General features: G+C 43.2%; 1 protein-coding gene across 10 annotated transcripts in view; it reads left to right on the top strand.

Moving 5' to 3' along the window:
- Positions 1–27503, top strand: part of NEDD4L (NEDD4 like E3 ubiquitin protein ligase) — a 331333-nt gene that overhangs the window by 181823 nt on the left and 122007 nt on the right. For 8 of the 10 annotated variants that reach the window (XM_073584806.1, XM_073584805.1, XM_073584804.1 and 5 more), the window contains exons 4-5: positions 11554–11592; positions 14349–14402. In XM_073584806.1, coding sequence (XP_073440907.1) covers positions 11554–11592; positions 14349–14402 — 93 coding nt within the window. Of the gene's footprint in view, positions 1–6694; positions 6828–11553; positions 11593–14348; positions 14403–19516; positions 20693–27503 lie in introns of those variants that run through there. The other 2 variants (XM_073584813.1, XM_073584817.1) reach the window with 2 other exon arrangements.

Genomic DNA, 27503 nt, shown 5'->3' with positions numbered 1-27503 from the left:
CACCCCACCAGATTCTGTCCAGAAGGCGTCCAGCGATGCTCTCTGTACATACAGTTGTGCTCAAAAATTTACATACCCCAGCAGAATTTTTGCTTTCTTGGCCTTTTTTCATAGAATATGAATGATGACACCAAAACTTTTTTTCTCCACTCATGGTTAGTGGTTGGGTGAAGCCATTTATTGTCAAACTATTGTGTTTTCTCTTTTTAAGTCATAATGACAACCCAAAACATCCAAATGACCCTGATCAAACTTTTACATACCCTGATGTTTTTGGCCTGATAACATGCACAGAAGTTGACACAAATGGGTTTGACTGGCTACTAAAGGTAACATCCTCACCTGTGACCTGTTTGCTTGTAATCAGTGTGTGTACATAAAAGCTGAGTAAGTTTCTGGGATCCAGACAGATTCTTGCATCTTTCATCCAGCCACTGACATTTCTGGATTGTGAGTCATGGGGAAAGCAAAAGAATTGTCAACGGATCTACGGGAAAAGGTAGTTGAACTTTATAAAACAGGAAAGGGATAGAAAAAGCTATCCAAGGAATTGATAATGCCAGTCAGCAGCGTGCAAACTGAGATTCACAAATGGAAAATCAGGGGCTCTGTAAAAACAAAACCTCGGTCAGGTAGATAAACAAAAATGTCGGCCACAAATGCCAGGAAAATTGTTCGCAATGCAAATAAAAACCCACAAATAACATCAGCTGAAATTCTGGACTTTCTGAAAACTAGCAGTGTGGCTGTTTCAAGATGCACAATAAGGAGACACTTGAAGAAAATGGGCTGCATGGTCGAGTCACCAGAAGAAAGCCATTCCTGCACAAATGCCACAAAGTATCTCACCTACAATACGCAAAACAGCACCGAGACAAGCCTCAAATCTTTTGGAACAAGGTAATTTGGAGTGATGAGACCAAAACTGAACTTTTTGGCCACAGACACAAACTTTACATTTGGAGAGAGGTCAACAAGGCCCATAATGAAAGGATCACCATTCCTACTGTAAAGCACGGAGGTGGATCGCTGATGTTTTGGGGATGTGTGAGCTACAAAGGCACAGGACATTTGGTTAAAGTTGAAGGAAAGATGAATGCAGCATGTTATCAGCAAATATTGGAGGTAAATTTGCCATCTTCAGCCCGGGAGCTGCACATGGGACGTACTTGGACATTCCAAAATGACAACATTCCAAAACACAAGGCCAAGTTGACCTGTCATTGGCTACAGCAGAACAAAGTGAAGGTTCTGGAGTGGTCATCTCAGTCTCCTGACCTCAATATTATTGAGCCACTCTGGGGAGATGTCAACGGCGCCGTTCATGCTAGACAGCCCAGGAATTTACAGGAACTGGAGGCTTTTTGCCAAGAAGAGTGGCAGCTTTACCATGTGAGAAAATAAAGAACCTCATCCACAACTACCACAAAAGACATCAAGCAGTCATTGATGTTAGAGGAGGCAATACACAGTATTAAGAAATTGGGTATGTGAACTTTTGATCAGGGTCATTGGGATGTTTTGGGTTATCATTATTAATATTTAGGAGAGAAAACAGTAGTTTGACAATAAATGGCTTCACCCAACCACTAACCTTGAGTGGAGAAAGTTTTGGTGTTATCATTTCTCTGAAAAAAAGGCCAAGAAAGCAAAAATTCTGCCGGGGTATGTAAACTTTTGAGCACAAAAGTATAATGGCTGCAATGGTCATATGTCATCGCTGAAGGCCGGATGTATAGAGGACAGGTGTAAAAATGGGACCAGAGCCTCAGAGTGAGAGCGTAATTTTTTTGTTGCCCATCTCGGGCAACGGCTGATCTGCTCTAAAATCATACGATTTCTTGTGGATTTTATGCTTCGGATTAGCAATGTGTTCAGATATTTCCAGGAGGAATAGCAGAGGAATTCGCAGTCCTGTGAAAAAATGGTTCTGTGATAACATAGAGAATACAAGAATCTACCAAAATGGACACATCAAGCGAAGACACTTTGGACCTCTTCAAGATGGCTGTAGTAATTACTTCCCTGTAAACCAGTGGTGTCAGGGAAAAACTGAACATCTGGGTATTCAGACTCCATATTACCCCATGATAGGAGGAACAAAGGGGATAAATAATCACCAAAACTTTGCAAATCACAATCCAATCGATAATCTGTGGGAATTGCTGGGGAATTAAACTTCTGAAACATTCCTCTGTTGTTCTTCCTGGAATTTAATGAATAAATTGACAACTATAATGACACAGCACCATTATAGAGAAAAAGATTCAGCATTATTCCATAGGTAATACATTTCGGTGACAGGACACCTTTATCCCTTTCCGACCAAAGCCAATTTTTTATTTTTGGACGAGTGTTTTTTCCTCTCCTTCGAAGAGCCATTCTTCTTTCCACACGTCTGTATGAATTTTTTTTTTTTTCTGCTGGTCAAGTTGTAGCTTTAATTTACGCTATGCATTTTATTATATAAAGTACTAAAAAATGGGCAAAAACACCTGTGCTATAAAATGATTTTAAAAAATCCATTTTTTTTATTTTTATTTTATTTTTTTTTTAAAGTTTCTATATCCATTTTTTTTTTTTTTCTTTTTTTTTTTTACGTTTCTATTCGGAGCCAGAAAACGTGAGTAAAAATAAATGCATGCAATTGCATTTTAAAGAGCAGAATCAGTGTTTCCGGCTGGGGAAAAAAATAAGTATCGCTTCAAATCTGCACCAACAGTGCGAAAATCAGGGAAGATTACCATTGTGCATTTTGGTGCAAGCACCTGCAGAAAAAAAACACCGCAAGGAAAAAGGTATGGGATGTTGGCCTTAAGTATTCTAGGGTGGGTGCGGCCACCATAAAATTGTAATTTGGGATTTTTGATTGAATTTAACGTTATTTCCAGGGTTTAGCTTTGACCATAGATGGTAGTTAACGCCGTCACTACCGATCACACATATTTACGCCATCGGCCGTGTTCCTGCCATTGATGCAGGCTCCGGCGCTGAGCCCGTATCTTTCCCCGCCCTTGATGGCTGATTCAATCACAGTGCTGAATCAATCGAAAAATTCACAGCTTCAAGCCTCCTAAGGGAAGTACTGAACACGGTAAAAAGTGGGGGAACAAAAAAAAGATTTTAAAAATATTTATAAAATTTGCTCAATTTCAGATTCAAATTTTTATGTCTCATCTATCAAAATATAAAATAAATTAATCTGATCGGTAATCGGCGTAACAAAAAAAATCTAAACTTACGAAATACATTGCAATAAAATGAAATGAGGCGATTAAAACCTTGTGTCTACCCCAAAATGAGGTCCACGAAAAACGTCCACTCAGGGCGCAAAAAATAAGCCATCACAAGATCCTGAAAAATGGAAACGCTACACGTCTCGGAAAATGGCGAGGAACGCAAAAATATTTTACCTACTGACTTCGAGAATCATATTGCCGGGTCAGTTTTAACATATGATGAATATGGTAAATAAAAAAAAAAAAAAAAAATTGTGGAATTTCACTTTTTTTTTTTTTTTTTTTGTAATTTCAACTCCCATTTTCCAGTAGACTATGTGATAAAAAAAATCAATGGTGGTGTTGTCCCGCAAAAATGCAAGGCCTCATGTGGCCATAATGATGAAAGAATGAAGTTATGGCTCTTGAAAGAAGGGGAGGTTAAAAAAAAAAAAGAAATGGATTATCGCCCAGGGTTGTAGGGGTTAAATGCCACTGTCAGAGTTTGACAACGGCATTTGACTAATTAATTGCCGCGGGCGGATCGCGATTCCGCCTGCGTCTATTGTCTATGCGGGCACATGTCAGTTGTTCAAAACAGCTGACATGTCCCGGCTATGTTGCAGGCTCACCGCCGGAGCCCACATCAAAGCTGGGGTGCTGCCGTCGGGCGTACTATTCCGTCCAATGGCAGAAAGGGGTTAACAAACGCTCTTGGCCATGCGGCCAGAAATGCGCTCACCGGTGAACCCCCATCACGTGATCGGGGTGGTCATAGGTTCGTTGGCATAACAACCAGAGGTCTCCGTGACACCTCTCTGGTTGTTGATGCCGGGTTGCTGTGAGCGCCACCCTGTGGTCGGCGCTCATAGCAATGCTGAAAAAAGCCCCGGTCATTAAGGGGTTAAAGTGTCATTTTCATTTTTCTTATCTGGTGTAAATTCCGCTGTTCTCCTGAATCCGGTGATGTTTTTTCTTTTGTTCCGGTACCTCTCTGCTCCTGAGATAAGGCCCCCCTCTTCACTGTATATAGATCTAGTCTTGTTATACAAGTGGGTGTGGTCCTCAAAAAAGTAGAGTTGAGGACTACACCTATGTGGCTAATCAAATTGTATGAAGGGAAGATGGGGACATATCTCAGGAACAGGAAGGAAAGAAAAACATTGCCGGATTAAGGAGAGCAGCTGTAGTAACACCAGGTATAAAAATGCCATCACTAGTCACCGCGCCAATATAATTATATTGGAAACTGCAATACCCAAATATGTCCCATAGGGGTGCTGTTTCAAGAAACCAAAGCAGCCATGCTTTTCTGATCTCATTCAGCCCTTTTATTTACCTGACCTTTCTAATCAAGGAAACACTGAGATACTATTTACTCTGCAGTCTCTGACTTCTGTGTGTTCAGAGATTTATGTCCTATAGCGCGGCGGACTTCTTTTTGAAGTGACCTCAACCCTGCGCTTTTCTTGTGGGTTCATCCTCTTTTATTTATATTTTTTAGTTGGGTGCAAGAATCAAAATGTTTAAATTTTGAGGATTTTATAACAAAGGTAGAACAAAATATGCAAAAGCAAAAAGTGACATCGGGAGGTGCAAGTTATTTTTTGCTTTTTAATTACAGTAACATAATATTGAGGAAAAGATTGAATGAGTTGCTCACAATTAGTGTTGATCGAGCAGTGAAAGGCTCGCATGCTCTGCACTTGAATCGAGCACGTCGGACACTCGGACAGACTCGAGAGAGCGACCATTATGGAAGAGAGTGCGAAACGTGAGCACTGAAATATTCTCTCTGTTCCTCGCGCCCCCGCCTCTGTCCCTTTTGCGCTCCGCCTCTGTCCCTCGCGCCCCCGCCTCTGTCCCTCGTGTCCCCGCCTCTGTCCCTTTGCGCTCCCTCCTCTGTCCCTTTGCGCTCCCTCCTCTGTCCCTTTGCGCTCCCTCCTCTGTCCCTTTGCGCTCCCTCCTCTGTCCCTTTGCGCTCCCTCCTCTGTCCCTTTGCGCCCCCGCCTCTTGTGTCCCTTTGCGCCCCCGCCTCTTGTGTCCCTTTGCGCCCCCGCCTCTTGTGTCCCTTTGCGCCCCCGCCTCTTGTGTCCCTTTGCGCCCCCGCCTCTTGTGTCCCTTTGCGCCCCCGCCTCTTGTGTCCCTTTGCGCCCCCGCCTCTTGTGTCCCTTTGCGCCCCCGCCTCTTGTGTCCCTTTGCGCCCCCGCCTCTTGTGTCCCTTTGCGCCCCCGCCTCTTGTGTCCCTTTGCGCCCCCGCCTCTGTGTCCCTTTGCGCCCCCGCCTCTGTGTCCCTTTGCGCCCCCGCCTCTGTGTCCCTTTGCGCCCCCGCCTCTGTGTCCCTTTGCGCCCCCGCCTCTGTGTCCCTTTGCGCCCCCGCCTCTGTGTCCCTTTGCGCCCCCGCCTCTGTGTCCCTTTGCGCCCCCGCCTCTGTGTCCCTTTGCGCCCCCGCCGCTGCGTCCCTGGCGCCCCCGTCCCTTGTGCCCCGCCGCTCTGTCCCTCGCTTAATTCACTTATGGAAGTCCGAGCACTCGAGCACCACACGATCCTCTGCACTAATCCCCTTCTAGTGACTGGTGAAATCTGTCGTTTATACGATGGGTGCCGTTCCAAATACTGCTGACCTCCAGACATTCTGTCCAAAAATAATAAAGTTGATCGGCACATCCAAAGAAACAAATGCAATCTTCAAATTTTATTCCATTTGTGTCAAGCAATTAAAATCCGTATGCTTGTGATGCTTATAAGTGTTTATCGCCAACTTTTTGGATTTTAATTGTTTGACATATATGAAATAAAATTTGACGATTCTATTTCTTTTCATGTCGATCAAACATTTACCGTACTATAGAAAATCACATAACAAATATTAATACAGGTTGTAGCAGAGCTGAGCTGTTTGTCGTTTTGCACCACTCATGGTGATGGGTGGCTTAACCTACGACTATAATGATTGATTTCACCACGTTCCCCCCAATATTACTGGCTTCTGGATGAGATTAGATCCCCCCCCTATACATATTAGATGATGTCGTCTGGACCGGCTGGTTTTGGCCGCTGCCAGAGGTGTGGATGAGGCCCAAGGCCAAATCAAGCTCTGCTACTTTTCTCTGCAAGTGCAATAATGTTATATTCTGTATTGGGGGGTGTAATGTTTATTGCAGGGACCCTGTGTCACCTGGTGGGTACAAACTGTGCAAAGCACAGTAGATCTAGCAGTAATGCAATGTGAAATATTACACGGTTGCGCAAATGTTAGCGCCCGCAGAGCTCTGCTGCACGTGTGTGTGTGTTGCATAATAATTTGTTTTGGAAGGTTTTTGCTGTACACACGGCCATTGTTGTCATACAATCAGCCTGTGTCATAGACAGTTGACTTTCTCTACCGAGGGCCGGAGAGGAGAGTCGTCAGACGAGTTTTTACTACACAGCGCTGCTATTGGAGAACTCCTTTATTGTTTACTGGGTGTCGATCACTGCGGGCTGGGAAAGGACAGACGTGGATGGGACTGCCGCGGTGTCTGGTGGTGTGGAGGCTGCCGGGAAGGAGGTCTGGACGCAGTTTGGAAATAATTTTGGATTGAACGATTTTTAACTTTCTACTCCACGGTCAGTAAAAAAAAAAGTTTAAAAAAATTAGGATCTATGAAGGGTAATGTAGCAGAGCTGACGTGGTGACTTCTTGGGCTGCATTATGTTAGCTCACTGTGTTAATAGAAAACAGTGAAGTTTACCTGCAGTCCTATGTAAACCCACAAATGGCATCTCGGCAGTGCTACATCTACAGGGAAATGTTTTTCTTTTCTTTTTGCAGTTTAGGGTATTCTCTCAGGCTGAAGGTGAGGCCAGGCACAGTATATAGCGGTCAGACGGCCATCTCTCATGTCTGACCTCATGTACAGGAGAGCTCGGCTCGGAGATTTGCTCCTGCGCTCTCCAGGGTAGAGCCGCCGCCATTCCTTTTCTGGCGGTGACTTTTCTCCCATTGATTAAAAGGATTGGACCACAGATTCTTCTCATCACCAATGTCATTTATAGAGGGCAAGTTAGTAGACCTCCATTCACAGTAGATGGTCGGTTCATTTCCTGAATTGTTCTAGACGAATAGTTTGTTGGAGGAGGGTAGGGGCGCCAATTACAACCACCCGGAACGCATCAATGGCTTTGCGATGACAGTTGGGGGCCTCCTGAATGACGCCCATGGCTGCCTTGTTCTAGATACATTTGTGATATATGGATGCAGGTTTATCCTAGATTTTATGTCCAGTTTATGTATTGTTTAATCTGTGTTCATAAATCCATGTGGCGCAACACATTTTATGGTGATGACACGACGTTCTACGTCAGTGGGTTATCCACCTCGGTGACACGTTCGGTACCATGTGTATGTTCTGTGACGTTTCATTTACCCGGATTTTATGGTATGTGATAAAGTATGAGTCACGCTGGATTCCGATTCATAGACTGACCGCTGGAATATCTGCTGTGTGTATGTATATATATATATATATATATATATATATATATATATATATATATATATATATATATATATATATATATATCTATCTCTATGTGTATATGTGTGTGTGTGTATATATGTGTATATATGTATGTATGTATATATATATATATATATATATCTATCTCGTATATTTTTTTTTTTACTATAGCCACCCATGTGTTCACATTGCGCAGCTACCATAGGGAAGGTTCATGCAGATCTTTAGACGTATGTGCTGGTGGTGATGGTAAAACCCTTGCCCCAGAGCTGTAAGCGGCCATACCAGCGCTGCCCGATCTTGCATCACATTAACCCTCTGCTCTTGAGAAACTAGTGTTTTGAAAATTCTCGTCATAAAAAAAAAAAAAAAATAAAAAAAAATCCGGTTCGTACAAGAAAGTGGTTTCCCGTGGATCTCGTAATGTTTTCTGTAAACAGTGTGCACGCTCTTTACTCCACATAAGCCTGTCCGGCATTATGGGCTGTGTCTGCCGTACACCGGGGCTAGAGGGCAAGTTACACATTAAGCGATCTGTATGTTGTAGGATATATTCCCGGCCTGTGTTTCTTCAGGTCCGAATTAATCTTGCACCCTGATGCACAAGGGCTCCTGTTCTGCAAAGAACAACATTCATGTTATTAATGGCGCATCGTAGTTGGGGCCTTGTTACTAATCTAACATTGTCTTTGGATGTATTGACATTACTGGCATTAACTTTACCCCGACGTGAGTTCTATATCGGGTGCCTGTGTACGGAACGGGCTCAGGAGCTGAGGCCGCTCTGTACATGGTGGATGCCAGCTGTGCTGTTCAGCCAGCATCTGCCTCGAACAGCAGTGACCGGGGCTAGCTCCGATTGCTGCTGTTCAACACCATTAAATGTGACTGCTGAATCCTTCACCTTCAATGCAGAAGTTGTGTGATCCTGATGCCTGGAGAATACAGTCATGACCAAAAGTTTAGAGAATGACACAAATATTATATTTTCACATGATCTGCTGGCCTCTGGTTTTTATGTGTTTGTCAGATGTTTTTATCACATACAGAAATATAATTGCAATCATATTATGAGTAACAAAAGGTTATATTGACAGAATGAGTTAATGCAGCAAGTCAATATTTGCAGTGTTGACCCTTCTTCTTCAGGACCTCAGCAATTCTCCCTGGCATGCTCTCAATCAACTTCTGGATCAAATCCTGACTGATAGCAGTCCATTCTTGCAAAATCAATGCTTTTATTTTGTCTGAATTTTAAGGTTTTTGTTTGCCAACCCGTCTCTTGATTGACCACAAGTTCTCAATGGGATTAAGATCTGGGGAGTTTCCAGGCCATGGTCCCAAAATCTCTGTTTTGTTCCCTGAGCCATTTAGTTATCACCTTTGCTTTATGGCTCCATCATGTTGAAAAAGGCATTGTTGATCGCAAAACTGCTCTTGGACGGTTGGGAGGAGTTGCTCTTGGAGGACATTCTGGTACCATTCTTTATTCATGGCTGTGTTTTTAGGCAAGACTGAGAGAGAGCCCATTCCCTTGGCTGAGAAGCAACCCCACACATGAATGGTTTCAGGATGCTTGACAGTTGGCATGAGACAAGACTGGTGGTAGCGCTCACCTGGTCTTCTCCGAATAAGCCGTTTTCCAGATGTCCCAAACAATCGAAAAGGGGATTCATCAGAGAAAATGACTTTACCCCAGTCCTCAGCAGTCCACTCCCTGTACCTCCTGCAGGATATCAGTCTGTCCATGATGTTTTTCCTGGAGAGAAGTGGCTTCTTTGCTGCCCTCCTTGAGACCAGGCCTGGCTCCAAGAGTCTCCGCCTCACAGTGCGTGCAGATGCACTCACACCTGCCTGCTGCCATGCCTGAGCAAGCTCTGCACTGCTGGTAGCCCAATCCCGCAGCTGAAACACTTTTAAGAGACGGTCCTGGCGCTTGCTGGTCTTTCTTGGGCGCCCTGGAGCCTTTTTGGCAACAAGGGAACCTCTCTCCTTGAAGTTCTTGATGATGCGATAGATTGTTGACTGAGGTGCAATCTTTCTAGCTGTGATACTCTTCCCTGTTAGGCCATTTTTGTGCAGTGCAATGATGACTGCACGTGTTTCTTTAGAGATAACCATGGTTAACAGAAGAGAAATAATGATGCCAAGCACCAGCCTCCTTTTAAAGTTTCCAGTGGTGTCATTCTTAATCATGACAGATTGATCTCCAGCCCTGTCCTCATCAACACCCACACCTGTGTTAATGGAGCAATCACTGAAACGATGTTAGCTGGTCCTTTTAAGGCAGGGCTGCAATGATGTTGAAATGTGTTTTGGGGGATAAAGTTCATTTTCTAGGCAAATATTGACTTTGCAAGTAATTGCTGTTAAGCTGATCACTCTTTATAACATTCTGGAGTATATGCAAATTGCCATTAGAAAAAATGAAGCAGTAGACTTTGTAAAAATTAATATTTGTGTCATTCTCTAAACTTTTGGGCATGACTGTAGGTGGGAACACAGATGCTGCATCGGAGGGATCAATATAAATGGATAAATCGAGATTGATGTCACTGAAGCTTTACGCCCCCCCTTGTCTTGCTCTGTTTATATCCTGATGATAAATAGTAAAACCATATAAATGAGCTGGAGCATAAGTCGGTGTATGTGCACTGCAGTGTGTAAGAGCACATTCACACTGTGTGGCCACTTCACAGATAAAAAAAACCCAAGAAAAAAATAACAAAATGAGCAAAAATCTTTGTTTTATTTTTCCCTGGGTTTTGTCTGATGATAAATGGTGTGTTCTGTACTATTGTCACGCTGCTTGGTTTTCGAATGTGATTTCACCTAAACACTTCCCGAACTATAAAACCTTGTAAAAAGGATTGTAGGAAGTTCATTTTCCGCTGGACAGTCTCTGTGAGAGGTCATACTCGCCAACATTTAGGGGCCCTTATTGAAAGTGAAAAAATGGCTTGTAACTCAAACCAGCCAAGCCAAAGTCTTGTCAGTAGGCACTGTTTCAGGGTTTTTGCCTCTCATTAGTACAGAGCAGAATACTGGTTGGATGATCAAGATGCCTAGACTCCGCTCTGGGGTAATTGGGAAATATCTGTTGTTATTGCCCTGGAATGTCTCCATAGACAGTTTGGTGTTTTCAATAATAACTGGTACTCCTGAGCTGCATCTAGGTATCTCCTCCAGCTAACCAGTATTATACTTTGTACTAATGAGGGGCAAAACCCCCCGAAAAAGTGCTGTCTACGAGTGAGTTTTTGGTTACTGATGAACATCCTGAAAATTCCCACTTTTATCCATGGTTTTGCCAAACCCCCCACCCTTTTCTGGTCTAGTTTCCAGGAATGTATTAGTTGCCACCTAGCTGTCTCAAAAATGAGTGATAAATATCATTTTTACAAGGCTTTGTCAGGTTTTAGGATTTAATTTTTGTGCTTGTTTTTTTTTTTTGATAATTTTTTTTGTTACCTTTTTTTCATATAATTTGTATGCGTCATGGTTTTTGTACTCATGATGATTTCCTTGCTGTCATTGATATGTTCTAGAGTCCTCTCTCTCCTGCCCCAGGACCTAAATGATCTCCCTGCTATCTATAGATCTCTATTTTTAGGCCAAAATTACTCTTAGATCTCCCTAGTCACCAATACACTTCCACCCTCTTAGGTCACTGGTGGGATCCCATTACTGTGCTGCCCCCTCGGCTTTGGTCACCTGATCTTTGTGAACGTAAAATAATCCCCCCGCTGCCATTAAATATGTACGAGAACCTGTCCCGATTGTGTCAACAATCACAATGTCAGTAGTGTAATTTTTCTTTTCCTTATTTTTAGACGCTGAATCCAAAATGGAATGAGGAATTCTTCTTCAGAGTAAGTCGAATATTATTTTATGTGTATATTTTTTCTGTTAGGCTCCTGAGCAGGGTGAGAACGGTGTGGAGAGGTCATGGCTGTTTTCCAGTAGGTTTTGTCCATTAGTTCTGTTTTTAGAACATGAATTGGCTTAGCCGACAAGTGTAATCTCCCGTCTCTGAGCGCTGGATAAGAGCAGAGGACAAAGCAAGAGAAGTCTCTTTCAAACTCTGAGGCCCGGTAATGAATTATACACCTATAGGCGCCAACACTAATCCTCTGCATGTACAGACCGGAATATGAAGGGGAGTAAAAAATGAGAAACCTAGTGGGGCCCCTGTAAATTGCTTAAAGGGTGCTCCAATATGGAGAGCCTATATTTGGGACCGGACATCAGTTTCAGATCATCTGACTCTCAGCACCCTCACTGATCTACTGATTAGCTACATGCAAACTGCCCAAATGGTTAAAACTTCAGGGAAGGCTGGTTTTTGGACCCGACGGCTGGTTTTTGGACCCGACGGCTGGTTTTTGGACCCGACGGCCTGGCCCTTAAAATGGTGTATTACGCAGGGATCTTCAACTAGAATTTACTATTTTAGTTACTACACCCCCATTGCCCCAGAGTTTTAGAACATCTTTTGCAGAGTCAGCAGCTGCACGTAGAGCAGGAGGCTGGCTTTTGGTGACTCTCAGTCTCTCCATTGAGAAGGCAGAGATGGTTAGTTACCATGTCTGCCTTCCTGATACTTTAACACTGGCGATTTTGTGATGACATCCTAACCTTGAAGAGGCACAATGTGTGAAATAAATTAGTAACAAAAAAAAAAATAAAGCCAAACTAAAAATCCCAAGCATTTAAGTAGCGTGCTGATTCAAGTGCACATTAGTTTCAAGCAAACATAAGTTGTTATCTGAGCATGCTCAAGTGCTAAAGAGTGTCTTCCGCGTGCTTGAAAAAAAAAAAAATTCAAGTCCCCGCACCTGTAAGTCTCACGACTGTTTGCTGCAACACATGTAGGGATTGCCTGTTTTTTAGGCAATTTGTGCATTTTTGAAGCTGTCTAACAGCCGCGAAACGTGCAGGTGCAGGGACTCGAACGTGTCACTCGTCCAGCGAAAAAAAGTTGTGCTGGAACTTGTGAGTTTTATGCCAGGCGGATCGATCTCTCCACGATAACATGAGCTGCTCCGGTTTTAATGAGGGGCAGCTGCGGTATCAGCCGTCCATTCCTGGCTACGAGCGTGCCATAAATCCGGTGTGAAACCTCCCAAATATTCCCCCCCCCTTTTTTTTTTTTTTTTTGTTTTTTTTTGTTTTTCTTCTTCCTTTACTACTGGTTATCGTGAATAATCTGCTCAGCATCGTGTGAAAAAACCATTTCTCTCTGGTCTAAAAAGAATCTCCCTCCGCGCCATCTTGTGCCACATCGAGCAGAACTTGTGGCCGGCTACTTTTACATTCCATCCGCTCAAGTATTCACACGATCGGCACAAAATCCATAGGCTGCAAATAGTTGCCACATAGTGTAAACAAACCGGCGTCCGGAGCCCATGGGAATATTCCAACCTGGCCCAAATTACGTTGATTGGGCACAGTGTCGTCTGCCAGGTATTTTGGAGGCGGATGTAGCAGAGCTGAGTTTGTCGTGCCACTGTGTAATGCTGAATCGCACCGAATTACAAACCGCCGCGTTGCTGTCTTTGGCAAACTCCGTGCTGCTCCGTTATATAACCCATGCGAACATTTGGCAAACTCTGCCCCCCGCAGCTGATGCATATTGGCTCTGCAAAAGGCAGACTGATGTAGCAGAGGTGATTTCGTCATCCTCTCTCCTTCTAGGACAAACATCGCTCTGCTACATTTCAGAAATATTTGTTACCTTTTGGCGCCGTTTTGTACGTATGGTGCAAAAAGCAGAGTTGAATTTGTCGTTTGAGTCTGTGGGGCGGCGTTGCTCAGATACTATTCATTTGCAGTTTTTAAATACACATTTTGCTGCTTAAAGGGAATCTGTAAGCAGGTTTATGCTATGTAATCTGACAGCAGCATAAATGTAGTAAGAGAGACCCTGATTCCAGCGATATATCACTTAGTTTACTAGGTGCAGCAGTTGGTAGAATCATATATTTTTTTTTTTTTTTTTTGCTGTAGATCTAGCAGAGCTTGGAATGCTGAGCTTTGTATTACTCCGCCCACACCACTGATTGGCTGCTTTCTATGTTCAGTGACCGTAAGCTGCCAATGAGTGGAGGGGTGTGGTTGGACCATGAGGTACAGGGCACCTAGTCCTTTAGTGATCCTCTGATAAAACACTGATTTTATTGAAACAGAAAAACACAGTCTAGTAAGTGACACATCACTGGAATCAGGGTCTCAGTCCCTACATCATGCTGCTGTCCTATGACCTGATATAAAACCGCTGTTCTTTTGAAATAGGCGTGGTCTTTCCTGAGATATAGCCTTCTATTGCTTATTAGCCAACTATGTATGGTCCTCAACAAAACGCCCACACAAGAGTTGAAGACCACACCCACTTGATTAAAAATAATAGCTTTCTATAAAGGGAAAAGGGGGCCAGATCTCCGGAATGTAGAGACGCAGGAACAAAAGAAAAACGTAGACTTATTCAGAAGATCAGCAGCGTTTACTCCAGGTAAAACATGCCTATTTATGGGAAGTAGCACGTCCCTTTAACAAGCATTGCTATGCTACTTTTTTGTGAACTAGTTGCTTACAAAATGCCTGACACTTTTTTATTTTACCTTTTTAGGTCCATCCAACCAATCACAGGCTACTATTCGAAGTATTTGATGAGAATCGATTGGTGAGTGCTCTGGCGCTTGCTCCTTGCTTTACCCGCCCTGTATCCTGGTTTGTACAATATGGCTCACAGAGCAGAGTTAATATTGTGGCGATTGAGCGGCGGAGCCTGTTCTGTTCATCTATTTACGTGCCCCACCTCTGTGACCCGAGAATTGAGTCTCCCATTCCATAATGCAGACGTTGTGAATGGAGAGGTGGCATGCCCACTCCTCTTTTACGCTACTGCGTATATGGCATAAATGGTTAAGATGAGAAAATTTCCCAAATATGCATTAGGATAAAGATCATATTTCATAAAAATTACTATTATCCTAAATTCATGCCCTAGAAAGGCTTTTTATGGGTAGAAAACTCCAACCTTTGCCGTTATCTCAGATAGTGCTGTGATTTCCTGCTGTGATAGAGAGATGCAGCTTCTTAATTCCGTGTTTGGACTCAGTTATTCACATGGAAACTTCAGAGGACACAGTGATAGAAATCCCGCAAAAAAAAAAAAAAGTGCTTCGCATGCGACTGAGAATAGTCTCCATGTATACTTTGAAATGTTTCCATCATTGATCATTGGGTTTAATATTTTCAGAGGCGGTTTGCATCATACTTTCTGTTTCGTGAATTAATACATTGCTGACCTTGTGTCTCTACATCTCCTAGAACTTTTCAGGTTTTGCACATTTGTCTTGAATAGATTTTGGCGATCATTTTTATTTTGGGCTTGATGCAAACTCCAAATTAACAGAATATGTGTTTTCTTTATTGCAGGGCTTGAGGGGTGGTGCATAATATTTGCTTTTTGGTTATGTTGCATGTGTCTGTTTTATCACACACATTTAATTGCCGTTTGCTTAAATTTGTGAATGGATCATAAGTTTATTAGTAGTTTTTTTTTTTTTGTTTTTTTTTTGTTGGATTGCCATTTCCAAGTTGACTAATTTATTGCATGTTCCACTATTTCATGTTTTCCATTTTTGGGCCCGGTTTGGCTCGTTTGGGCCTGGTTTGGCTCTCTGGGGCCTGGTGTGGTTTATTTTTGTTGATCACTTATTGGGCTCTTGCACGCAACCAATAATATCGGAGCTGGGAGTCTGCTGGGAGTCTGCTGGGAGTCTGCTGGGAGTCTGCTGGGAGTCTGCTGGGAGTCTGCTGGGAGTCTGCTGAGAGTCTGCTGAGAGTCTGCTGAGAGTCTGCTGAGAGTCTGCTGAGAGTCTGCTGAGAGTCTGCTGAGAGTCTGCTGAGAGTCTGCTGAGAGTCTGCTGAGAGTCTGCTGAGAGTCTTCTCATTGTTTTTCTCGGATGGAGATAAAACGGTCTTGTGTACCAACCATTTTCCTGATCATTGGTTTTAGGAATTTACACCTTCCATTATTTTGGTCCTTGGGTCTGGTGTACCTTGTTTTTTTGTTTGCTTTTCCTTGATGATCAGTTTTAATCACTTATTGCATGTACCTCAATTTCATGGTTTGGTCCTCCTATTTGGTTCGTTCGGGCCTGGTGTGGCTTGTTTTTGTTGATCGCTTTTTTCCTAGTGATTTTGGTTTTGAGAATTCATTGCATGTACTCCACTTTTATTATACAAACGACCCCTTTAGTCTCGTCCCCCCACCTCTTATGTTCAGCGATTTATCTCAGGAATACTTCCAGGTCGGAGGTTATCTCGCGCAGCTGTCATCTGGTTAGTGTTTTTGGAAGGGTAGATGTGGCCGTGAGGCTCGGAGAGATGATCTATATGTAGACGTTTGTCCCCATATATGGGAATTCTGAGAGGCGCTGACCCCGGGAATGGTGCAGGTATTAGCTGCTGCCTCTGTGGTTTTGGGATTCCAAGGTGCACGTGATTGTCCTATACGATGACAGCTATGGCGGTCACCTAACTTCTAAATGCCTGAATGACCATTGGAAGGAAGTGCTGACTGGTGTTTGGTTCCAGCATAGGTGATAACTTGCTCATCATTAGGGGTCCGATTACCAGAATGGTTTCAGCAGTTGACAGCCCCTTTAATGATACTGCTCACAGAAGGGGGGATTGTATTAGCCCCTCGGAGGGTTTTATGCTTGTACAAGTCAATATTTGGAAACCTTTTGTAATAGATCAGCGCCGCCTTTCTCTCCGCGTTTTCTAGGAATTGTCCGTCTTCTAATTAAGTTGAGTTTCCAGTGAACATAACTGCAAATATCAAACGCCGTCGCATGAGAACCAAGCTCGCACACATCCATTCCCATCTGGCACCTTCACATATTGTATTACAGCTTCACATCTGGCGGGGGAAGGGTGCACAAAGCAAAAAAAAAAAAATGCAAATGCAGACTTTTTTTATTATTTTGTAAATACGGAATTTTTAAAGTTGCAATTTGCACAAATTCCTTTAAACGAACCGGATTTTTCTAAGGCCGTCTGTACAGCACCTGTGATCCTGGCCTGCCAGGTCGTATGATACCCGCACTGTCTGTGTTGTTGGCTCCAGATCCGGCTAGAACAATGCAGGATTGTACTGAACCTTGGCACTTGTCATGTAAACTAAAACTAGTGAACATTTCTGCCACGACTGTCTGAAACTTGGAGCTCGGAAATAAAGGGGCCAGCTCCGAACCCACTGCAGATTCTAAAAGCTGTATGAAAAGTTCTGCGACTTTCTCTTCGACTTTTGGTTCGTTCCTTCACCATATTCAAGATCTCTCCTTGCTGTCAGTGAATGAGAATCTCTGGTGCCGGCCTGTCCTGTGACCACAAGCATGTGATTTACATACACGTGGTCACATACCGACTAGACGTGCACGGCCTCGCTCCATGCCAAGGGTATTGAGCGATGCCAGACACGTCTAGTTGGAATATGGCCGTAAGTAGTCGCGTGACTGGAGACTCCTGACAGTGCGAAGTGCATGCGATGTGAGGATTCGCAAGTCTGCAGTTAGTGACTACAGACTTGTAGACCTAAGGCCGGACAACCCATCTAAAAATCGAAAGAAAAAGTATATTACAGACTTGAATAAGCCTTTCATTTATGCAGGGATTATTTAGGCTTAATTTTATTTAATTTTTTTTAAAAAAAAAACCTTAAGATTTCCCAAAGTATTGAAGTTTTTTTTCAATCTGATTTTTCGGCATTGTTTCGTTGTCCGTTTCTCTAAAGCTGGGTAACGACTAACTGAGGCTTCCGCGGGAATTCCCTTGTAATAGCTGGGAATAAAGCTGCCACGAGAAGTGGTGAGTTCTCCTTCAATGGAAGTCTTCAAACAGAGGCTGGACAGACATCTGACTGGGATGATTTAGCGAATCCTGCTTTGAGCAGGGGGTTGGACCAGATGGCCCAGGAGGTCCCTTCCAACACTACGATTCTAAGATTCTAAAGGTTGAATCACGACCTACATATGCAGAATTGTAACTGTAGATCACTCTTCAATGGAGTCTGTCCCATTGAGCATGGCGTCCGATGTGTGACCACATATTATAGAGGTGGTGGAGATTCTGAACAGAATGATATAAAGAGTTGTAGGAAAAGATTTAGTGTAATTTTGTATTGTATTCGTTAAAATACCAGATCTTCCAATGCTCAAGAGTCCAGTAGGCGGTCCTACATGGCGATTGACCCCTTCTCTGTATGACTTTGCTGAGACATTTGTTAATCATTGATTAGGACCGCCTACTGGACTTCTAATCATCCTTTAGATAGATCATCAATGTCTGATCAGTGGGGCGCAATAGCCAGCACCCCACGCCAATTAGCTTCTCCCGGTGTCGTTGGCGGCTGCTGCTACAACTGCTCGGTTACGAAGTTGGACAGCACAGCTATCGACTGTATGACGGCCGGGTACTGCACATCGGAACCCAATTAAAAACTATAGTGGATGTGCAGTACCTGGCCGAGGCCACAATTCCAGTGACAGAGTGGAGAACAGCTGGAAGGCGGGAGTGCAGGATGCCGCACCCACGCCGATCAGTCATTGATGACCTATCCGTAGACAACCATTTGAAAATCATTGTGGAATTAGTTTTCCCACTTTTTTTTTTTCATCATGTGTCACAGCTTTATCACAGCTGGAGATTGAAAATGGACGTATCAGAAGATCAAGATGATTTAATCTGGCTCCATAGGGGCAGAAAAATGGCTTCCACAGGGTCTGCACTTAAAGGAGAATTTATATACCAATCGGACATGATTTTAGAACGTACGACTGCCTTACTTTAAAAAAAAAAAAAAAAAAAAAAAAAAAAAAAAGCGCCACCTCTGGCCTTGAATGGCATCAAATCTTGCAGCCCATCTCTATTAAAAAAGTGTAGCTGAGCTGCAATATCACAGGCAACCTGTGGACAAGTGTGGCGCTGTTTATAGAATACAACAACCATTTTATTTTTCCAATCTTGGACAACCCCTTTACAAATGTGACAAGACCCTTTTTACTTTGAACATCTTCGATTTAAAAACCTATTGAACCAGAACAATGGGAAAAAAAAAAAATCTCAGGGCTGTATCATATTGTGTTCTCACTGGGAAACCGCTGGACGCCCCCTGTCCCTCCATCCCCCTTTTTGCGGCTATTTTTCATGTCTAGTTGCAGCCCGGGAGTAGCTGCGGAAAGTAATTCACAAAGTTTACTGTAGCTGTTAAACGCGCCTGGATTCTCTCTCAACTTTTTTTTTTTTTTTTTCAACTTTCCATTTTTTCCTTGCCAAGAAAGAAGTGCCCAATGAATACGATGTGGTTTAGATTTACGTCGGCCACGAATGTGAACGTTCTTCCAATGCTTCTTGGTTTCTGATGGAAAAGTAGCAGCTGGGAAGATGCCGTTTCAGGCTCTCGCTGTTGGACACACAAGAGGAAAAAAAAAAAAATCCTAAATGAAAAAAAGAAAGTTTGCTTCCACTGGTGAGGAGGGTGGTCGGACAGTGTCACATGACTCCCGTCACCCTACCCTATGTGACAGTATGTAGAAGCCCTGATTCCTCTTATCCAATCATGCCTGGAATGCTGCTTGTCACTTAGGCTATTTCTGCTATTGGTACTGCTCTGCTAACAGTTTGGCAGATGGGACTCTTTTTCTTGGAGTTTACGTTTTTGGGTTTTCACTGCTGGCAGAGACTGCAACGTCGTTCGTTTTTTTTTTTTTTTTTTTACTTTTTCCTGCCCCTCATTAAACCATGGCCCACCGGCTACGGTTTCATTTCGGCTCCGGCAGAAGCAACACGGCTCCCGAGTCGGACGTCCTAGACCAGGAGAAAGAAGACGACTTTTTCATGGCATTCCATACCCTGCCGAGGAGGAACGGGACTCACGTCTTCACGAGACACTACGAAGATAGAGATTTCCAAGAAGAAGGAGCTCTGAAAAGAAGCACGTCTATGTTTATTCCACAGCTGCTGCAGAACATTGATGTGCGCCCAACGAGAAGTTCTTCCATGCAGATCTCTCTCCAAAGGAAAGAGCAAAGCGACGGTGTCGACGAGTGTGAGACTGCAGAGTTCTCGGAAGAGGTGCTTTCCTGCGGATTCGAGGACTTCAATGAGCATTATATTTCTGCTGTAAGAAAAAATTCCTCCACTATAAGTACCCCGCAGGATACCCCTAGCAATTCTCCTCCACATGTGTACGAGTCTGGAAAGCTACATGTCAATGGGGCAATCTCCTTCCCACCAAGATTTGCCGACCGTCGGTTTGGGGACCAAAATGGGCATATTGGCTACGTTACCGATGGAGAAGAGGAGGTCAATGTACCTACGTGGAGTAAAAACATTGGTGGGGTTAGAGTTAACAGTCAGACTCCCAGCCCCGACATTCGACAGGTGAGGCTGGTGTCGCCAAGCCATTTTGTCCAAAATGAGTCTAACGCCGAACCGAGACGTTGGTCACTACAGCATCTTCCGGACACTTCGGGGAGTCCTGGGAAGCGATGTTTTGTTTTTCAACTTCAGCAGTCTCAGATGACCAACTGTAGCCCGGGGGGAGAGTACAATTTTGGGTTTACTGGTACGAAAGGAGACAGACTGGTTCGCTACCCTCGTATCCGACTGGAAAGGAGTACCTCCTACCCACTGCAACCACGTCTGGAGGCCACCAACCCTGTGGAGAACGGGGTGAATACCGAAGGCAGGTCTTGTAGTCAGGACTTTACCGACAATTGTCAGAATGATTCCAGAGAGAGACCCTTGCTGGGACAAGGGTGCTCGTTTAAAATTAGACAAGAGCAAAATGTTAGGCAGCCACATTTTAGGATACGGGTCACTCGTGGGAATGAAGAGCAAAATAGCGACCAGGGGCAAAATATTGCTGGGAATTCTGGATCAGCGTCCGGAAATGACACGGTAAGTAACAGGTGTCTGGTATTAGGGGGAAGGTTATACAGCTAGTCTATGTGGACATACTTCTGTCTATGTGTTTTGGTTTTTGTTTTTTTTTTCTTTTTAAGTTACATTTTGGCTTAAAATTTTTTTCCAAAATTCTGGTTTGTAATTTTTTTAAACTTTGATCTAAATTTTGACATGTATGGCTGGCAAACTGCGATCCTTCCTAAAGATTTATGGTGTAAGCTATACGGTATAGGACTTATTTTATTTTTTAGGGGTGGGAGGAGTATTAATATATGCCAGACCCTAGAACCTTCGTCTTGATACATGGTGGTAATAATAATAAAAAAATGTACAAAATTATCTAGTTACATCCATTACGCGTAATGTAACATCCCTTTAGATGAATTCCACCATTGTTTGCTTGGTCGATAAATTAAGAAGCTACAAATATTATATAGTATTGTCTGGGGAAAAAAAAAGGAAAAATGTGGATTGGATATTTCACCATAAAAAATTTTAAGGAAAAATAATTAAGATGCCATGGGAATATTGACTTGGTGACACATGTTTCTGGCTAACAAACCACTTAAGTGGCCAATAACCCCTTGACGGTGTTGATGCCCAGTTTCCTGGGCGTCCCCATGGCTTAACTATTTTTTTTTTTTGTAGTCCTCGAAATTGTTTCTCAGATTCATTTTTCTGGATGGTTGACAACTCCTTGGTTAAGAGGGATCAATATTGGCCGCCATATTTGTTGTCACCAAGCTTTTCCAAGTGGATTTTTTTTTTTTATCCTTTATCATATAAATAGTTAAAATTTCTTTGCGTTGCTTGCATGGGGGTTACAGGGGGAAGTAATTTTTCATCTGGCTAAAGGATGCCCAGGATTTTGGTAGTCCTTTATTATGTTTAACCCCAACACCCTTCAGAGTCCCCTTTGTCTTCCGACTCCCTATTTGGGGCTGCATAATACAAGGAGGAATCTTTCCATGTATCATGTTTATTCTCTGTGCGTCTGGAAGTCCCAGAAGCTCCTTCAAAGGCCTCTTATATAGGCAAGAGATTGAGAGACGATAAAAAGAAGAATGTGCTATTGACTTTGCCTTTATAGGTGCATTGTGACTCGCGATGAACGGAGCCAACTCGTATGGAAAGCTCCTCTGTCTGAGCGCTGCAAAATGGGTCGCAGATACGTGGCTCCATCTCTGATTTATGGCTTTGATTGGAAACCGGGGGATTATAAATACAGTGCCCCAAAGTTTTGAACAGAACATGAAAGATACAGTATAGTCTCAGAGTCCAAAATAAGAGCAAAAATGCATCTTTAGATAAATTGTGGTGGAAGTGAACGTACAGCAAAATAAAAAACAACTACTCATTTCATCCATCCTCTGTAGCAGTTGAGCTCTAATGTTGCCCGGTGCCCCACCAGTCTCTACTTCACTTTACATCAGTGCCATCCTAAAGCAGAGACAAGTGACCGCTGTGGCTAATGATTGGCTGCAGGGGTCATTGCTTTAGCCGGACATAGACATGTTGGAGTATCGGGCAGCATTACGATGGGAGCTGCAAGAGGTTGGTGAGTATTTTTTATTTCTTACACCGTTCTAAGAATTTTGGGTTACATTTTTTTTTTTTTTTTTATCAGTTCCTTTAAAATAGAACTTTTATAATCAAAATGTGATCAAAACTGTCATTGAGGTAAGACAAGTTGCTACAATGTGGAAACTATAGTGTAAGACAGAACAGTAAAGAGAAAAAAAAGGAATGATGAACTATAGATTCATTTTTTGTCTTATTCCTACGACTGGCCCGTAGGGGAGCGGGAGAATCCTCCGGTAGGCCCCTGTTTAGGAGTGGTCCACTTCTATATGTGCAGTTGTTGACATAATACACTTGATTCACTATTTTCAGACAAATGTAGCCTGAAATTCATTTAAAAAACTACAAAGTTAATTACTAATCAACAGTCAAGCACTCATAAGGTCCAATATAAAATGTAAACTTTAGTAAATACACAATATAGAATAGTGGGTACAAAGGTAAAGGAGGGGAACATATGCACACTCCAAAGACCACACAAGAAAAAGAGGGCTTAAAAGACCAAACACCCCTGCATTAAAAGTACATTATAACTATAACATGACCTAGCCATTAAATCTAAGAAAGTGCTCGTAAATCAATGGTTAATACCAACAAAAGCGGCCATGAGTGGAGAGGTAAAGGTGGAATACCTGATAGATGCACAAGGTGGAGGTCCGCCAGCCCACCCCGACGCGCGTTTCGGAGCGACAAACTCCTTCCTCAGGGGGCATGGAGAGAAAGTGCATGTGACGTGTATTTACATAGCGCCAGCCGGAGGTGCCTCTGTAACTCCAGTGACGCGTTACCTGTAAAAAAAAAAAAAAAAAGTTACTATATATAAGCATATGTAAAAATTGAAAGGCAATTTTACTAGCGGGCCCTTGGCATCCCAGTCCGACACTGCTTATGACTGCATTGGACAAAGCTCAAGCTTAAATTGAGCAAGTGTTCTAGTGTATACAGTGTTCTAGAAATGACCGTCCTGTGGATTTGAGGACAAGTGCATCTGATATGTTGTTTCAGGGCCAGTTTGAGGTGTGAGGCGCCGTGCGCCTCAAGCCTCGGATGTGGCAGCATTACGTTATAAATTGACAGATCGCTTCCCTTCCTGAGGCTTTCTCCTTGAAAAGTTGATGGGCTATTTATTAGCGCACGTAACTGGTGTCCAGCTGTAAGGACCTGTGGCCGGCCAGGCTTGGGGACACTGATCTGAGCCTTGCATACTCCTGGTGTGTGTTCCTACTCGCTCACAGTGAAATGGAGACGAGTCCTGCAGCTGTTAACCCTGTCACTTTTTAATTTCTTACCTCGATGGACACTTTCTTTTCTCCCATCTGGGTGGTTGACTAGTCCCATTCCTCCTTTCTTTGTTTTTTTTTGTCCACTTCCATTCCCCCTCACCACATGCATCACCAATTTCATGCCCCCTTATTTATCCTATCCCAATATGTAGTAGGTGTAATAATACCGTAATAATAGCAAATACGTCCAATTTGGAATGTATAGTTCTTCTAATTCGCTATGTTGCGTACCCAATGTGCAGGGCATTGTAGTGATTACTAAGTTACTGCAATGACCTGCACATAGGGTAAGAGACATAGCAAATTAGAAGAACTATACTACATTTCTAATTGAAGGCATTTAATTATATTATTACATGTTGGGATAGGCTCTTGGAGATTTGGAAATACCCCTTTAACTTCTTAGATGCTGTTGTCAACTGTGACCGCAGCATTTATGGGTTGGAAATGGTGGAAGGTGTGCAAATGCCCATAACCCCCTCCCATAACATGATTTCAGGATATCGATGGCCTTATGACAGCGGGGGGGATACAGATGGCGGTAGTTTTGCAATATACTGCATTATTACAATTTATTGTACAATTGAGTTCACATCCCCTAGGAAGAGGAGTTAAAAAATACATATAAAGCTAATAGTTCATATTTGCCCCCTTTTTCTGGATTATATAATAAAAAGAAAAGTTTAAAAATAAAAATGACCATATTTGGGGACGCCGGATAGGTTTATATCGCCTATGCGGAAAGAAAATAGACCCACCTCATTCTGCACTCGCCCTTGCCCCTTAGGATTCTGTATTCATATATACGTTTGCAACAGATGTGATAAAACATTGCGCAGATCCATTTAATATTTCCTATTTCATGGACCCTGCAGATAGCACATTGTGATGTTGCCCTCTCATTACTCTTCCCCCGACGCGAGCTCGCTTTCTCGTTGTACTCGCCGTCTTTCTGCCGGCATTGTTTGGTCAGATCCCTAAATGAACCTGTCCTATTATTCCGCTTACCCAGACCGGCCGCGCAGGCCCCGACAGAACAAAACTGCTTGTGCTTGGCAATGTGTGATTACCGGTATAGTAAAAATGATAAGAAAAGGCGTCGTAAACCGGCAGATAAATAAAAATCCAGATTCAAGCTGATAAGTGCGGAAAGTGTAGGCAGCACAATTGCTTTTCTACCACGCTTGTACTTTGCATGACGCATCGGCTGCTGAATGCACTTTTTTGTCTTTTTGTTTTTCTGTTGCATCATATTGTACCCATTACTTTATCACTTTTCTAATGAGTCTAGTAAAAAAAAAAAAAAAAAGTAAAGCCTAATGTTGAAAAGTTTCATCTTTGGGGCTCAAAAACTTGGGCTTGTACAAGTCCAGGGGCATAACTATAGTGGGTGCAGAGGCTGTAGTTGCCCCTGGGCCCTAAAGGTCCTTTTGGCCTCTGAGAACATGACTATGGAAGACTTGTAATACTTGGTGACAAGGGTGGACATACAATTGGACTAAGAAAATAGGTAGGCCTACATCCACATTCTGTCCACAGAGGGGGCTATATGCTGCTATTGCACAGGGGCCCTCTTCTGTCTATGTCCGCCCTTGCTTGGGGGTCGACCCTGTTGGAGATTTTGCATTTGTGCCCATGGGTTTCCAATTATGCCACAGCAGTGGTGACAACAATCCTTTTAAAAAAAAAAGCATCAATCAGTGGATCGCCCAGAGTACCGCTTCTATCATCGCAGGCAAACCGCGAGGGTCCCTGCAGGATAATATAGTATTACATATCCGTTATTCAGAGGAATGGCCACCATGTAATATTATGTTTTCTGTCACTTTACAACCCGAAACCCACCCCCCCCACCCCCAAGTCCCCCCCAGTCCTACAAATCATCCATCTCTCCATGAGATCAGCAGAGCTTGAGATCACTCAGGGGCAGGCTCGGACTGGTCCGCCGGAGATCAGGAGAAACCTCCGGTGGACCCCCCATGCCAGGAGTATTATATACATGAGCAGTACTTGGCACAATACAGTTGATTCACTATATAAAGACAAATGCAGCATTTTATTTAACAATTATCCCAGTTTATGGATATAGAAATTTGTGAATGAGGATAGTAATTTTTGCATGTAGCTGGAAAGCAGGGCCCTCCCTAGAGTTGGTTACTGGTGGGCCTTTCACACTCGAGTCCGACAATCCTTAGTAGTAAAAGACCATGTACATAAAGCAGTATGTTTGCTCCGTTACTTTCGGAATGCTAATCTGAACACCAGTGGATACTAGTAATTGTGCACAGCCGCGAATTATGGGGACTTGAACATATTTTTCGAGAGTGCCCATGATACTCTGATAATTATCGTGATAACACAAGGTCAGAGCTTGTTCGCTCATCGCTAATTTATACAGAAAAAAAACATGAAGTTGGTAGCTCCGTTACAGGGTCCCGGTGTGACAGGACTTTATGCTCATTTGGTATGCCCCCTCCTGTTTCCACCTGACTTTTTGGGACTCTATTTTATAGGTTCTGTCACTTGGCATAAATGTGATTTTTTTTTTTTTTTTTTTACCTGTCCCTGTTTTCCTGATTCCAGTGTTTTAATTCTTCTGTTCCTGCGTCTCTCTGTTCCTGAGTTTCAGACCCTTCTTTCCAGCATTTAAATCTAGTATTAGCCAAGTGGGCATGGTCTTCAAGAACAGAAGCTTTGAGGACCACGTCCACTTGGCTAAAATGACCTGGATTTATATACAGGGAAGAAAAGGCCATATGTCCAGTACGGAGAGGCGCAGGAAGGAAAGCAAAACCGCGCCGGATTCAGGAGAACAGCGGCATTAAAAATTAAACTTTTATTTATGGCAAGTAACACGTTCTCTTTAAAGGGGCTTTCCCAGTGTGAAAGGTTCATATAAAGATCTACTCGCCATGGCAATCCCCTACTGTCCTGTGCTCACAGAAAGTAAAGACTGCCCATCCATCAGTCAACTGACTCGGCGGACACCACCTGGACGTAATCACTTCCGATCCTGTTGGCCACTGAAGTGGAAAGCGAAAAAAAAAGTCTGAAAAAATCCTCGAAAACCCTTTTAAAGAACTCTGCAAGAGGTTTATTTGATAATGGACCATGGGGCAAATAATCTAGAGCAGTATGGCAGCATCAGGGGGATTTGCCACTGGAGTGATTCTTGGTATAATACACACGTGATGATACCCTGGGCAGTCTCCGCTTCCTCAACAGCACGGCGGGCTCGGACCGAGCACCGGGTGACGTTCATGGGCATGCTCGGCCAGCAGCTGCTCCAGTAAAACATTCTCCGGGGCGTCTGTAGTCCTACAGCCTCCAAGTATTTATGACCTTCTCTTTTAGTCAGGAGTCATACAAGCGGCAGGAACAGAATGATGCCAATACTTCACGCAAGCTCGAATATTTGCTGTATTAAAAAAATAAGTATCACAACCCAGGAATTTTTTTGGTAATCAGGTAGAAATCTGTTCATTAGACTTCAAGGAATTGTCCTAAAAAGAGATCTAGGTCTAATTATGTTGCTATAGGGTTTTTGTCACCCACCAGCCTCTATTAAAGGGCAGATGCCTTCAATGTATAAGAAGTATCTACTGTTGGATCACTGAAGGAATGGGATTTACGTCAACGTCTGGTCGGAGTGCGTCACCCAGATAGCTGCAATCCTACCTGTGCTTCCCATTATGATCGAGAAACAACTGTACTACTCTCGTGCCCCATATTGGGAGGTACATGTAAAGCCCGAAGAACCTGCTCTGTACCCACGCAAAAAAAAAAAAGTAAACACTGTCAGAAAAAAAAGTGAATAGGTCTACTGCCCACTCCAAAAGGAGATTCCTTAATACCGATAAATTATTTCTTGTCCCTCCAAACTAGAAGACCAAAACTGAGCATTAAGGATTGGTGGTTTCACCTTGACAAAAGTTAGGGAG

This window comes from Dendrobates tinctorius, unplaced genomic scaffold (assembly GCF_039654945.1).
Source record: "Dendrobates tinctorius isolate UK_male_01 unplaced genomic scaffold, ASM3965494v1 ptg000085l, whole genome shotgun sequence".
NCBI lineage: Eukaryota > Metazoa > Chordata > Amphibia > Anura > Dendrobatidae > Dendrobates > Dendrobates tinctorius.
Note: the sequence above shows the minus strand (reverse complement) of the source record. Positions and strands in the feature narration are given on the sequence as shown.